The sequence below is a fragment of the Neopsephotus bourkii genome, unplaced genomic scaffold (assembly GCF_033783945.1).
Source record: "Neopsephotus bourkii isolate Nb327-2 ecotype Australia unplaced genomic scaffold, CSIRO-AGI_Nbou_v1 NB_1508, whole genome shotgun sequence".
Classification (NCBI taxonomy): Eukaryota; Metazoa; Chordata; class Aves; order Psittaciformes; family Psittacidae; genus Neopsephotus; species Neopsephotus bourkii.
Genome location: NW_026901984.1, coordinates 950,430 through 964,774, shown reverse-complemented (window position 1 = coordinate 964,774; position 14,345 = coordinate 950,430). Strand labels below are relative to the sequence as shown.

Below are 14,345 nucleotides of genomic sequence, written 5' to 3'. Positions count from 1 at the left end.
CCATCACTGCAGACAGTGAGAGAGATGGAAAGCTGGTGCACCAATGGGCATCACACCATTGCTTAGGGTAGCATCAGTCTGCTTTTGTTTCAGAAGGGTAAATCTGTTGCCAGAGCAGTGTGTGGTTTGGTATGTAAGTTTCTCTCATGCTGCTATGTGTGGCTAATGCTCTTAAGCAAACTCCAGATGCAACTGAGAGAAGCATTTAGCAAAGAGGTTTTTATTTGCTATATTTGTTAATGGGGGCAAAATGATTGCTCAGGTACTTGCTTTGTATTCTCTTTCGCTCTTACATCCGACTGTACAGCTGTGGAGCTGACCAGCATCATACGTCTGGTTCCTGGAATATCTCTGATGTCTGTGATAATGGGGGAGAATTTCCAAAAGTGTTCTTCCCGCTTGATGTACACAGTCTTTTATCAGTAATTTCCTGATTTTAATATGTGTGGCTTTGGGCACATCCCTTCATCCTAGTTGCAGTACTTGCTTTTACTTTGTTTTCATAAGGATGTGAAGTACCTAAGTACTTCCAGTGTTAAATCTTTGCAGTGTGACGGACAGGTCGTTATAAGAGAATAAACATGTGTCCCCACTGCTGGTGAAGCCTTTAGGTTCACGCCAACCTGCGTAGCAACAAAAAATAGCAATTGAAGGACAAATAAGTCACTCAACAGTAAAGGATAGAAACTGCAGTGCTCTCTTGCGGGGCTGTTGGGTGGGGTGTGTGTGAAGCTTGAGACTGTTGGCTCCTCTGTGGTGTTACCTCCTCTCCTAGTGTGTTAAGCTTATCACACTGCCTGTGCCACATTCTTGGTATGCCTGTTCATGTCCCTCTTGCTGTTAGACTGTGATACGCCAGCCACTTGTGCCCATCGCATGCCAATGTGACCCAGGAGATGGCAAGGCATATGGTGCAGCAGTGGTAGAAATGCTGGGAGGTGAGTTGTCCAGCAGACAGTGGAGCCTCCTCAGGCTACTGCATGAGCACAAGCCACGTGCTTGACTTGATACCAGCATCAGATGAGATTCATGCATTGGCATGGATTTAGCTTGAGATCTTAGTAGTTCCAATTTACTCCTTGGGTTTTTTTCTCCTTTCAGTTGCCAAAGTGGTGCATTTTTGATGTGTCCCAGCAATTTCAGAATGATGAGAAACTTGCTGACCCTGAATTACTTTGACATCTGCTAAAAGTATTTAGGCTGCACTCTGTCCTTCTGTACATCTGATATTTCTTCATTCGCTCTCTGTTGCAAATCAGCCTCTGTTAACTTAATTTGTGTTAATTTAAATATATTTTTCAAGTATCCTAAAGAAACATCCTTCAAGAACCTTAAAACACATCAAGGAATATGGAAAAAAAACCGATCGAGTTATTTGAACAAAGCTGGTTGACTAGCCTAATGTTTCTGACTGAGATCACATCTGCTGGGGACTCTGATACAATTACTTAAGAGATTGTTCTTCGCTGGGTGCCTCTAATACCAAAGCAAAACCAAGTCTTTGTCTGTTGAAGTGCTTTCTCCTCTTTACTCAAAATTAGTAATGCCTCAGTCGAATTGCAGTGTCTGGGTTTGAGCAGTTGAGTTGCTGTGGCTGGGTTTGGATATTTAGAGATGTGAATTTATTAGAAGATGCACACAAGGAGAACTATCAGAGGTTTAGGAAAGATGAGCAGCAAGTGAAGTTGTTTAATATAAGGAAGAGGGTGTTATATAGAGACATTGCAAGAGTTTGCAGACTGGAAAGATCTGAAAATTAAATTTGAAATAGAAAATAAAGTTTTAGGAATCAATATTATTGCCATTAAATGTACTGAAATATTGAAATAAATATCTCTGAGATGCTGTGGCATTCCAATTGGAATTCTTTGCTTGTACTGTGTTTTAGTTAATTTTTGTGAAAGAATCCTGTAGATGAACCTCCACTGGATTCAGGTGCCTCCTCTAGAGAAGCGTTACAGGAGGATCTTCATGACTGTGTGACTGATGCTTCCGTGTAATGCTCAAGTACAAATAGATATTAATCCTTAATCTGTATTCTGTGTGTCAGTTGCAGGCACATCTATTATTTTTTGTATGAGGGGATTTTATAGTGGATGCCTGGCCTTGGCTATTCCAAATGGTCAAAGAAACCCAGCATTGTGTTGGAAGCTGTTACCCCCATCAGTGTAGCTGTGAGACTGAAAATTCTCACATGCACATAGGCAATGCAGGCCCAGGAATTTAAAGATGCACACACTTGTAATTGCTAGCAGCAGTCTTAGGAAAAGCAGCTTTGTGAGATTTTCAGCATCACCTGTTGCTGATGACCTTTTGCCTGTTGCCTTGCTAGCAAATGAGTGATCCATACTTGCTGTCTAAACTTCCGAATGGCATCTGACGGGGTCAAATGCATGCAGTTAACTGGGAGGCTGTCTCCTCTGAAATCCAAAGGTTAGTTAAATCCTGATGCACTTCCTGAGGATGGACTGGGATCCCTGAAACAACCTGGTCTTGGAGATAGCCTCTGACATATTTTGTTCATTTCTTACGCAACCGTAAATCTTGGTCTGAACTTGAAGCTCAGGAGCCCATTCATGTTCTTGGCAAAAACCTGTGATGCCTTTGTGCTTGGATGTTTTGCCTTTTGCCAAGCTGTCAGCACAGATAAGGCATCCATAACTCTTGGGGTAGAGGGCGTATGCCTAAATACTTTGTCCTTTCTTTTTGGTGATAGGTTCCTATAATTTGCTTGTTGCTCTTTGTTTACTAATACCAATTGAGCATGCAGGGCAGCATGTTGGCATTGCGTTTAAAATGGAATAAAACCAGAAAACTCAAATCAGGACTAGCATGTTGTTATTAAGTACTTGTAATCCAGGAGGCACTGATGTGCTTGTTCAAGCACAAACATCCAGGTCAGCAATTTGGAGACCTAGTTGTAACCTGAAACAAACATTAAAGATTGGCCTCAATGTATGGTTTTTTATGATTATTTTTTTAGCCTCAGATTGGTTTCAGTAATCTCTAAACAAAGCAATGTTCTTCTATATTATTTTCTTTTGTAGCAATTTCCCTAGCCCCATTCTTTTGAATTATGTAACCTATATTTTAGTATAACAACTACTTTCCTACTGTATTACTCTCCAGGGAACAATTTTGCATTAGTAGGAGGATGAACAAGATGACCTCTTAAGTCTTTTCCATCACCACTTGCTGTAATACGGTGCTGTAATATTGACCTTGTTTTGCAGCCTTTTCCCTTCTGCAACCCTTTGACTTTTACAGAAGAGCAGTCACAGCATTTTTTTGGACATGAAGAAGTGTGCTCCTTTGAAGTTATCAACACGAAGTACCATTTCCTGCACTTCAGAACTAAAGAGCATATTACTGCCTTTTGCATTCAAGTGGAGAAGACCTTTATAAATAAATCATTGCAGGGAATTACTCTACGGTGGCTGTTCTGTAGCTGGAATGAACAGGCTGAAAAGTCACAGGACCTTTATTTTGTTAATATGTTGGCAAAGCTTTAACTTTCAACTGTGCCTTTCTAGCGTTGCATTTTATTTCAAGGAAGGGAGACTGAGCTGTTTCAGCAGTTTGTTCTAGAACTGTATTACATCCATGGACCTACACAGTGTACTTGCTTCACTGCCATTGTTTCCAGTAGCAGGCTTTCCCCGTGAGTCCAAAGTTACCAGTAGGTATCAGACTGCTTCTGCTTTCTGTGCAGTTAAGTGATTCCTTGTTGACTCTAGGTTTTAATGTCCCGTTCTAATTTTTACTTCATAATTTAAGTAAAACCTGCTGTTGTGTTCTCCTGCTGTTGGGCTTTTTTATTGCTTACATTCTTTTTTTCCACAGCAGCAGAAGATAGCTGAGACAGATTTCTGCGGTACAGGTGGGAAATCAGGAGCGAGCACAGAAATGCAAAACTAAGGGAAAAAGTACTAGTTGTTTGTGTCAGTCAGCATCATCCTTCTCTCAGCCAACATCAGTTTACGGGTCCATTTGCTTGCCTTTGAGTAAGCAGGGACACTTAATACACTCAGTAAGTTAGAAATGTCAATAGTGAAAGGAAGTTTAGACACCATCAGTTTTTAAGATCTCAATCTTGGCATAATGCAGTACAACATACAGAGTACCAGCTTCCATGGCTGTAACCTCCAAAACCCATTAGATGAAAACTAATTTTCCTTTTGCACTTAACTCTGTAAACACTTGCTGCATTTTAGCATCTCCCTTTAGGGTAAATCATTGAAATTTGTTTGCCATAGTTTGTACAGGTAGTGTGACAAATGTTCTTCCTACTTCCACATGCATGTGGGTGGCTCTACAGGAGTAAAGGGATAGTAATTTAGAGCTTTGAGAGGGGGAAACCATGGCTAATGGTATATCCATGACATGGGGCTTGAAGCCAAGCCGAATAAAGAGAGGTTTGGTAGAAATGGTCAAGAACTGTTAGGCTCCCAGAGTGGAGTATGATGAAGGCTGTAAAGTCCCTTCTACCAAGTATATGATTGGTAGTAAAAGGAAAAATATTTCCTTTTAAGTCTTACTTAATTACTTAGATGTTGCTGTAGGTTATCAGCAATGTTGGTAATTAATCTCAAGCGCTGACTAAAACCTCGAAGCAAGAGCGGGGGAATCTCCAAGATGTTCAGGAATGATGTGTTCAGAAAAAAAAAGAACCTACCCTGAAAGGATGATTTCCCTCTCTCTGTTAAATATTAATTATTCATTCTCTCACCCTGTCTTCCCCTGCTTCCTTATTTTTAATTCTCTGTAGGTGATAGTAAGCATTACTGCTTTTTTTTTAAAAGCATTGCTGTTTTCATGTTAGTGACACTCCAGACCTTCACCTCTCCTGCTGTCTGTTCTCCTTCTTATTGAATCCCCTCTTCTGTACTTCTCTTCGTGTTGTTTCTGTTGTTTGCATGTCTCCTGTTCCTCACACTCAGGATCATCATTCTTCTCTGTGATTTTCTTATTGTTACTTCTTTTCCCGCAAATGATTGAACCTCATTTTACATCTCTTGGAAATACAGGAGCAAGAGTCAGGGTATGCTTCATGGGGAGGACACTTCCACCGGGAGGAGGGGGTACATTTGTCACTGAATTTAAATGTACAGTCATTCTTGTGCTGACACTTCTATGTTCCTTCCCTTGTGATAGAAATTAGGATGTTTGGTGCTTCAGAGAAATGGTGAATAAAAGTTAGCTCCAATCCTTCTTTCCAAAGTGGGATTTATGCCCTGTGTTCTCTCCCTGTGGAAATCCAGGAGACTATTTCTGCTGTCTTGCAGCAGCAGAGCATATGCCTTCACTTGAGGAGGCAGAAAACTCCTTAAGTGTGAGTGTACAGAATTGCTCTGAAGTGCTTGCCGTAGCAGGTATTTTTCACTTCCAGTGGAGATTCCGCCATAGATTTCTCCCTGCTTGCCTGTCTAAACCCGTGAGCTTCCTGGGGTTTGCAGGTGGCTGTTTGCACCCTCTGTTTTAAGCCTCTGCCAGCGTGGCTTTAGGGTTTGTGATAGGAAAGGATCTCCAAGGCTGTTTTGTGGCTTTCCCTCCTCCCACTCCCCACCTGCGGGTCCTTTACAGAGAAAGGGAATAAGGATGTGGGCTTGAAGGGCAGCTCTTCTCATATGCAGGCGTAATAGGATACTCTCCTCACAAAGGATTCCCCTCTCCCAGTGGGGGCAAAGGACCCTGCTTACTGAGGGGACCCACTGTCCCAGATAATTAGCTAAGCAGCTGCTGTGTGTCTGAATGAAAAGGAGGGGAGGGAGGTTTTGCTCTGATAGGGAGCTGGGGCGGCATTCCTTGGAGGCAGCCTGCACATTCCTCCAAAGCAGTCAGTGCTGACGGTGACATGGGCTTGGTGTTGCCATGCCAGGCTTCCCAAAATCTCTACCATTTCATACCGATTTCTGTTTGATTTCGTGTGGACCTCTTGCTTGGCCTTGGGCTCTTTTTTATGGGAAAACTCCTTTTTCTGTGCTAAGTGCTAATCATTTATCCCAAGATCAGGGGGAGAATATATAGCTTGAATTCACATGTGACATGTTGCATTAATTAATGCATCACAAATTGTTCATAGAAAGATAATAAGACCAGATTCAGTAAAGAAATTAAGGTTTGCAATATGCAAAACAAAGTAATCTCAGCAGAAGCAATTGTGTTAATGCAATAATGGGCAATGTGCCTGTGAATGAATCCCTTCTCCGTGTATTTCCTAGGGGGTCTGGGAGGAAAAGGAGAGTGCCTTGTCTGGCCAACACATTTATGACTAGCTTTCGTGGACAAAAGCAAAATTAAAAGGAGAGCCTGTTCTTGGCACAGGACCAGGGCTTTTCTTAGAGGACTGCTTTAATTTGTTTGACATACAGTGAAAGGCTGGCACACTGCACTAATTAGTTTTATATACAGTTGTTTTATGGATCTGCAGGACTATATGTAGCCATAGGCCTGCTTAAGTAACCCAGTGAAGTCTACCACATGCTGCTTCCGGAAGCCCATTCACAGGACTGGACCTGCGTGTCTGACTTCTTGCTGTGCTGCTCAAATTTTGACCCACTTTTACAATTCTGTAAATTCATTCAGATAGAATAATACCCATTTAAAATTGGAATGGTGCAGTGATAAATCTGGAAGTGTGGTACTTGGCATTTGCAGAAAGAGGGTTTTTTTATAGTTAAAAGCATTTTTGTTTGTTCTTTATTTTCCCTTCCCTCTCCCCTCTGTGCTGGTGGAAGCCTAGGTAGTTAATTTAAATTCTAAAAGACAATTACTATTATTTCTATCACTAATACTTCTTCCTAGAGAGCACTTAAAATAATTTATTCATTGTTGCAGAGGCAAGAGTTAAGTTTTTAGTTTCTAAGTACTAGCCCCTTTGCATGTGGCTAGTGGAAGCCAGAGAATATTGCTACTTCTGACCCATGCAAGGATTTAAGAAGTGAATGGCAGGAAATGTTTAAAATGTCATTTAATTAGATCTGCACCAGGTACCCTGCTAATGTAATCAAATGTGGAATTAATCTCCCTTTTATGTTTTTGTAAGGAAAGGAGCTTCATCTTGAAATTATAGTTTTAAGAAAAGATGCATGGATGGGAGACGTGGAGGTCATTCAGGCAGCAGCAAGTGAAGCAGAGCAACTCCCATTTGTGCTCAGCCAGATGTTCATGGGCCTTTGCCAATAGCTCAAAAGGCTGATGCTACATAAATTACTATATCCCAGGGACTAATTCAATGGGTGTGATGGAAGAGGAAGGGAGGAGGATGGTACCCTGTCGGTCAGAGGTCAGGTGTAACACATGGGACTGAACTAAGGAATATTCAGCCAGTTCTATTTTTCTTTTATTATTGCAGATTGAAAACTCTTATTTTGCCATAGAAAGCAAATGAAAAGTTGATACTTTCAATAAGGATATAAAGACCAATAATTATTTTCTTTAAGGCCCTTTTCCCATGCAGTCAAAAGAGTTGAATACTCAATGAAATCTGAGCCTCTGACAGTCATCTTTGAAAATACAGGATTCTCTTTGAAAGCTACCAGTGGTCCAGTTAAATGAAGATATTTAAAGGCTTCTTTTACTTTCTGAGAAGGTGCCTATTGTACACCTAACTGCCCTCTCTCCACTGTCCCATTTGTGCCAAATTCACCTAGAGAAATCCCTTTACAGCTAGCGTGAGTTGTTCTCCTTTCCTCTGTAGGAGAGTTGATTTTTTACAAACGTAAAAGCAGACAATACCCTGGAGTAATAAATAAAAGCTTTCTTTTAGGGTGTGAAGCGTTCTCTCAACCAAAGTCCTGCCATTGCAAGAGAACAGGCACTTGTAGGTTGGTACCTCTCACATGTGTCTGTATCACAAGCCCGGTTATCTTTGATGCTCTGCCTGTAGAAGGGATTGGTGAACTAAGGGAACTTCTTTGTCTTTCAGAGATATACAGCTACCCGTTATGCTGCAAAGTGTAATTTAACAAATGTGACTCTTGCTTCTTACACAAAGATAAAACTCAAACCCATGCCAGCAGCTGGTTTTCTGTTGGATAGTTTTGAAAGACTTGACTGATTTTGAAGGTGTGAGATTGTCAGTGCTGATGCTTTTTGATTTCTCAGGATGTCCTACAATCTACTGATTAAAAAGCAGGTTTTCAAGGCTAATGAAGTGCCCACTTGGCATCCCAAGCAGTATTTCTTGATCAGAGGGAAGCCCAGGGATGCACAGTGACTTTTCTCTCATAAAATAAAGAAATAAGCAGTGCCCTCTAGTGTTACTTAACATCAGAGGGAACCACCAGGAGAATTTTCTATCATCTAGGTACCTGGAATTAAACCTGTTTCACAGCCACAGATGCAGCTCTTTATTTCTTGAAGAAGCATAGTAAAAAAGAACTGAAATAGCATAGCCTATCAGGACATGACTGTGAGAAATTCAGCCATTAATAGCTAAATACATTCAGATATCTCAAACTCCCTGAACTGTTTTATCTTCCCTAATCTCAAAGTGTGTGAGTGTAGTATGTCTCTAACCTGTACCTGACCTGGGAATGTGTTTTACCAAAGGGCCAGAGACTTGTGAAGTTTCAGGGAGGAGTATAGCAGTGAATCTTCTTGCTTGAAGGTCATAAGTTCAGTTTCTGGCATAAGACAGTCCTGGTGTACGTATTCAAGCATATCTACAACATGTTATAACACCGCATTGAGAAAGTAGGTCTTTCGAGCTTTCCTAGGAGCACCTCAGAGATTTTTGTAATGATGGTAGCAAGCTGGACTCCTGTTTCAAAGCCATAGGCATCATTTGCTTCGTTTAAACACAAGTCTGCCAGAGATGCATCATGTGAGTTACAGTCACTTCTGTGCTTTAGCATGGAAGGCCATTTCTCAGTCTAAAAGACTCAGTTTAAAAGACTTTATTGCAAAAAATCGTGTGTGTGTCTAATTGTGTGTATGTGTTTATTGTTTTCTGAAAAACAGAACACAGAAATGCAGTAAAAGTATAGCCTGGCATATGGCGACCCATGCAGTACATTAGCTTAAACTTGGGTGTGCAAATGTATATTGTTTCTGTGTAGATTGCTGCGCCCTGGTAGCAAATGTCAGAAGTGAGAAGACCTCTCAACTCTTAAAGTCAGGTTGAACAGGGCTCTGAGCAACCTGATTTACTTGAAGATGTCTCTGCTTATTGCAGGGAGGTTGGACTAGATGACCTTTAAATGTCCCTTCTGACTCAAGCTATTCTATGATTCTGTTACTATTCCTCCTCAAAAGAGGTGTGAGGGCAACTCAGACGTTTGCAATACGTGCTGTCTTGTTGCCACTGCTATTATCAAACTTGATGCTTCCAGTAGTTACTGATTCTTCAGCTGTAATGATAACTTGTGTCCTCTTTGCTACATGTGAGCAGGAGAGCATTGCTTGTGCTGATTGCCAAGGACAATGTTATGCTCTGTGAAATGGTCAAGAAGAAAAATGTTCAGCATTGTTCCTCTGAGGCATACCAAAAATCTTCATGCACCAATGAAAGCAACCATTGTTATGGTATCATAACAATGGTTCATTAGGAGTTTACCCAGGGCTGGGATGCTGATTGTTCCTGTTTAAGACCAAAACCAACAGACGGCATTTGTTAAGACATTGATATTTATGTACAAAGTTGCCAGAACTTTAAGAAGTGGTGCCTCTCTTAATTAAGATGATAATGTACTGCCTTGTTTCGAGACATTCTGCTCATAATGATGCTGGAGAATTATGAATAGAGGAAAATTAGTAATAACAAATGCCAGATGGAGGTATCTTTCAAAGAGGAATATTCCATGTAATATGGCATGTAAAGTTGACAGACCGGCTCTTAAAAGACCTTTATTATTCTTTAAGCTTTCCTGACAAAATTGTTCTTTATCCTGCCAAGAAATGTAGTTTCACATGCCAGTGAGTTTTTAAGTGAGAGTAATTAAAGTATGCCTCTAAGTTTATGGCTTGAAGTGAGATCCATTCCTCCAATGTTTTGTCAGGAATCTATAAACAGTGCAAGGAAGGACACAACTTATAACAACAATAGTTTTGCCAATCCTACACGTTCTGCCTTTGAAATTGGAGGCAATTAGGGATGAACAAAACTACTTTCAAAATTAAAAAAAAAAAGTGTAAGTTTTACCTCACATTTTTGCTTTGGTTGAAGGTGACTTTTGCAGTAAACGTTTTTCTAAAATTAAAATTATTTTCTTTTATTGAAGTAAAAAACTTGTTCCTGACTTACAAATGCATTGAATCCTGAAATGACAGGCCTTTTTTTGTAACTTTCTGAGAGAGGGAAATAAAATAAAATGAAATTTAATTTGATTTTGTAGTGTAAGGTAGCAATTAAAAGAGAAATAAACAAGGGAAAGTAAGAAATAAAACTTTGGGGTTGGTATTTCATTTTCTCATAAGAATATTCCCACTCTGTGGGCACTCCAGCTTTTATTGCGTGACCTACTGGTCACTGGAGAGATGGTCCTTTCATGATGATCTGTGTGTGAGGCAAAGTATGTCATGGTGACCATAAAGATTTGATTTTTCTTTGTAATTGTCCTCAGAGTACATTAGTGTAATAAAATTGAATTTAGGACTGTAGAAGTGTTGCATATAGTCTCTCTTTATCAGATATGCAAAACATAATAGAGCAGGAGGACTTAAAGCATACCTTCTGCTCCATCCATGCATAGTTGCAAATCACTTCCAAATATAATAAACTTGAAATGTACAGTCCAAGACTTCTTGCAAAGGCACAAATGTTGTGGCAGGGTTCAGAAAGCAGAGGAGATGCTTTCATCTACTTTAAATTATTTCTGTGAGTATGCATTAGTAAGGGAATAAATGAAGTAATCTATATCAGTATTGGATGATGAAAAGAAGGCTTCTGCTCTACTTAGAAAAAGATCAAGATCAGTTTTCATGAGAATAAAACACTGTTTTGAATTATGCTTAGAACAGACTGTCCGACTATTTCTGGTATTAATGTTCATTGCCATTGCAGAAAGGATTTAACAATAGAAAGATGAGAGCATGAGAAAAGAATGTCTAGAGGGAAGGCAGTCAAGGATGGATTCAGTGGCTCTAGCTTTGATAACAAAAGCAAAGTGTGCTCTCAGTTGAGTCTTTTGAGATTTATCCGGTACTTTCATAAACCCTAAATTTATCTTAATGTAGAAAGAGTAGGCATTTACAGAAATTCCTTAGAATATTGTTTCTTACTGACCTTGTTAAAGCTATTGTGAATTTACCTGAGAGATGCCATCTGAAGTTATGGACAACTGAACCCTGGTTTTACGTGCACTTTTTTGATGAATAAGTCCTGTATATATAATAAAATAAAGCTGCTTTCTGTAACAGCAGTCTGATGGGAAGTGGGCACTATGACTCTTCAACTCTTTTGAAATCTCGCCTACTTTTTTGCCATGTTGACAGTTTTGTTTATGCTTAACTTCTTTCTGTTGTCTTTTTTTTTCCCCTAGAAAAACTTTACAATTCCAATGGACGGGAGCTGAGACGGGCACTTTTCTCCTTGAAACAAATATTTCAGGTGAGCAAGTGGTGACTGTCCATTCTCTGGTTTGAACGGGAATTGAGGGTTTTTTTTGATGTAGGGAATAACTTATGGTTTCTTGCACAACAGAAGTTTAAGTCTTCACTTGTAACGTGCAGTTAGCCAATTATTTCTTAGGATCTTTTCTCTGTACGGTCTGCAGGCCTTACCTTGTTCCTTCAGTCCCTCAGAAATCAGGACCAGATATGGAGTAATAGCAGAATGGGTAATTGGAACCTGCCAGGAAAGGAGAGAGGTAAATTGTGGCTCTTAGATGGAAACTTAGGCTGCTCATTAAACAGTGGCAGTGGCCTAGTTCTGTATTGGAAAGATTGGAAAAGATATGCAAAGAGGAGTTGGAACTGGGTTGGGGTCATGACGTCACATTACCCTAATAACTGACAAATAGACTGGGTTTAAGCCACATCAGCAACTGATAAAGGATGTGACAGACATTGGACAGATCTGATGGGAACCAAGATGTAGAGGGAGAACTGTGAAGGTCAATGGAAATGTTTTATTGATATCTGAAAAGTTGCTTCATAGAGCCAAGGAGGGTATGGTAATGGCTGATCAGTTTAAGGAAAGGCATGGACTTGAATGTGACTATTATGTAGGAGACCTGAAATCAGCAGGATTTGGGCTCCTGTGGTGAAGTAGCCAATGTGATAGACAAGTGGTGTGGATGATAATAAAATGAATTGAATGAAAAACTTGGATTTCAGATTGGTTTTACTGGGTAAGCTAAGAACTCGGGAAAGTTACAGGAGTAGAAGGAAGCTTGTTGGAGAGAACAGGTCAGGAAAAGTAACATGAAAATATCAGTGAGAGCAGTAGTATACTTTCAGTAAATATAAGTGAAATCAATAAAAAAGCATGTCTTTCCTTTAGTAATGGATCCAAATGGAGGATGACAACCTATATTTTTCAGAAACAGCAGGTAGGTGCAAGGCTTTCAAGCTGTTAGTTTAGCACTTTTTGATTTGTTTTAAATAGACATTTATTCTAAGAAGAATACCAACATTTAACAAATCTGCAAGACTGCAGAACTGCAAATTTCCAAAACACAAAATGCTTTTTCAGGGTTTCAAAGTTAAGAATTCAGAATTTAGAAAATGCTAAAATGAAGGTTTTCTGAACAGTAGCAGATGGTGAAGGGTGAACCATTTTTTGAAAATTTTCATAGCTAAAGATGCCTTCTGGGTAAGAGAAAAGTCCTTGAATTTTTTTGACAAAGAAGGAGTTCCAGCTGCAAAATAGTCTGGTCATCTTATGGCCACAGATTGGAAAAAAACATGTCTCTTCAAGGCATTCCTAGGGAAGGACTGTTTGAGAGTCACAATGATGCAAGCTGGGTTTCCCTGTGAACTTGCCAAGTGGGTGGACTTCTGCTTAGAGGAAATTTGGCAGGTTTCCAAGACTCTTCTCTGGTTTCTTCTCTTTTTGTTCATTTCAACTGTTTCTGGGAACTATTTGTAGTTCTCTGAATTTGCGTTCGACAGATTAGTCTAGGCGTGCACATGCATATTTAGCAATAAGCGCTAAGCCTCTCTTCCCACCCATCCTGTGCCTCCCATACCTCCCATCATGACTTCTCCCAGTTTGGGTATTCATAAATGTTTTCTTCCCTGTAGGTTATTTGAAGTCTAATCTATTTCTGAGCGCATGGTGCTCAGTGTTTTCAGTGCGTATACCAGTAAGTTCTCCATCTTTCAGATGATCAGCCGTTTTTATGGAAATGTTGTTTAAATATTTATCCTAATAAATCTAATTGGAGTTGACTCTATTGAAGAGTAATGAGCAGGAAGGGAAAAGCGATGCACACAAACCCATATCTATGTATGAATTCAGTTTTTAAGTAAAGCCTGTCCGACAGTTTCAGAACGTAATTTTCCTTGAAGAATTCAACTTCCCTGTTGCCTTATATATGTGATACTGAATGGAATTTGGGAATTACCTGTTACCACTTTAATTAGCTACTTTCGGTAGAACTGTGGCTGTTTGTGGAACAAACATAGCCTTCAAAAAAAAATCTTCACATTCTCTCAAAGTACAGGTTATCATTACTCGAAAATTGAGGAAAAGTCTCCCTCAAGCTGGAGAGTATTCATATCATAGGCTCAAGTATTTGAGGCAGTACACATCAAAATGAAAAATGAGACCTTACATGTTGTAAGCTCCTGTTCACCTGTCAACTTTGATGTCCTTAACAACATTTACTGGCATAATTTTAAGTATGGGCGTCTTTGAGCATGATTTTAATGTGTCTCATAATGAGCAATGAGAGAGAGCCTAAGTTGGTTTTTATACCTGTTTAGGAAGAAAAGCTATTTATTTTTTCTTAGTAAAGAAAAATCCAAGTTAATATTATAAGGTTATATTATCAACCAATCACTATTGTCCAAAAGGTCATACCTAAGGTGTTTTTTTTTGTTTATGAAATTAAAGTTTGTCAGCATTAGAAATCTATCATTATGTTAAACGGCTTTTTATATTTTTCAGCATGAATCTGTTGATTTTGTACCTAATTATTTTTAAATTCCTTAAGAGTATAATATTTCAAAAATACAATGTTGACTTCAAAACCAGTCTTTATTTTTGTTTTAGCATGAGACTTCATCATGTCTTTAAGTGCCAAGACAGTTTGTAACACCATATTTTTATAATCATTTCATCATCACTGAGTTAATTTGGCACAGCTCTTTGCCAGTATCATTTTTAATTTAAAAAGCTTCAAGGTAACGTGCAGTCTCTTATTTGCATAAAGTGGGAACCATCCCAAGTTTTGTAT

At 39.4% G+C, this 14,345-nt stretch overlaps 1 protein-coding gene across 9 annotated transcripts in view; it reads left to right on the top strand.

The window, feature by feature from the left end:
* FHOD3 (formin homology 2 domain containing 3) overlaps positions 1 to 14,345 on the top strand; it is a 374,952-nt gene that overhangs the window by 155,853 nt on the left and 204,754 nt on the right. For all 9 annotated transcript variants that reach the window (XM_061369591.1, XM_061369598.1, XM_061369592.1 and 6 more), the window contains exon 4: positions 11,484 to 11,551. In XM_061369591.1, coding sequence (XP_061225575.1) covers positions 11,484 to 11,551 — 68 coding nt within the window. The remainder of the gene's footprint in view (positions 1 to 11,483; positions 11,552 to 14,345) is intronic.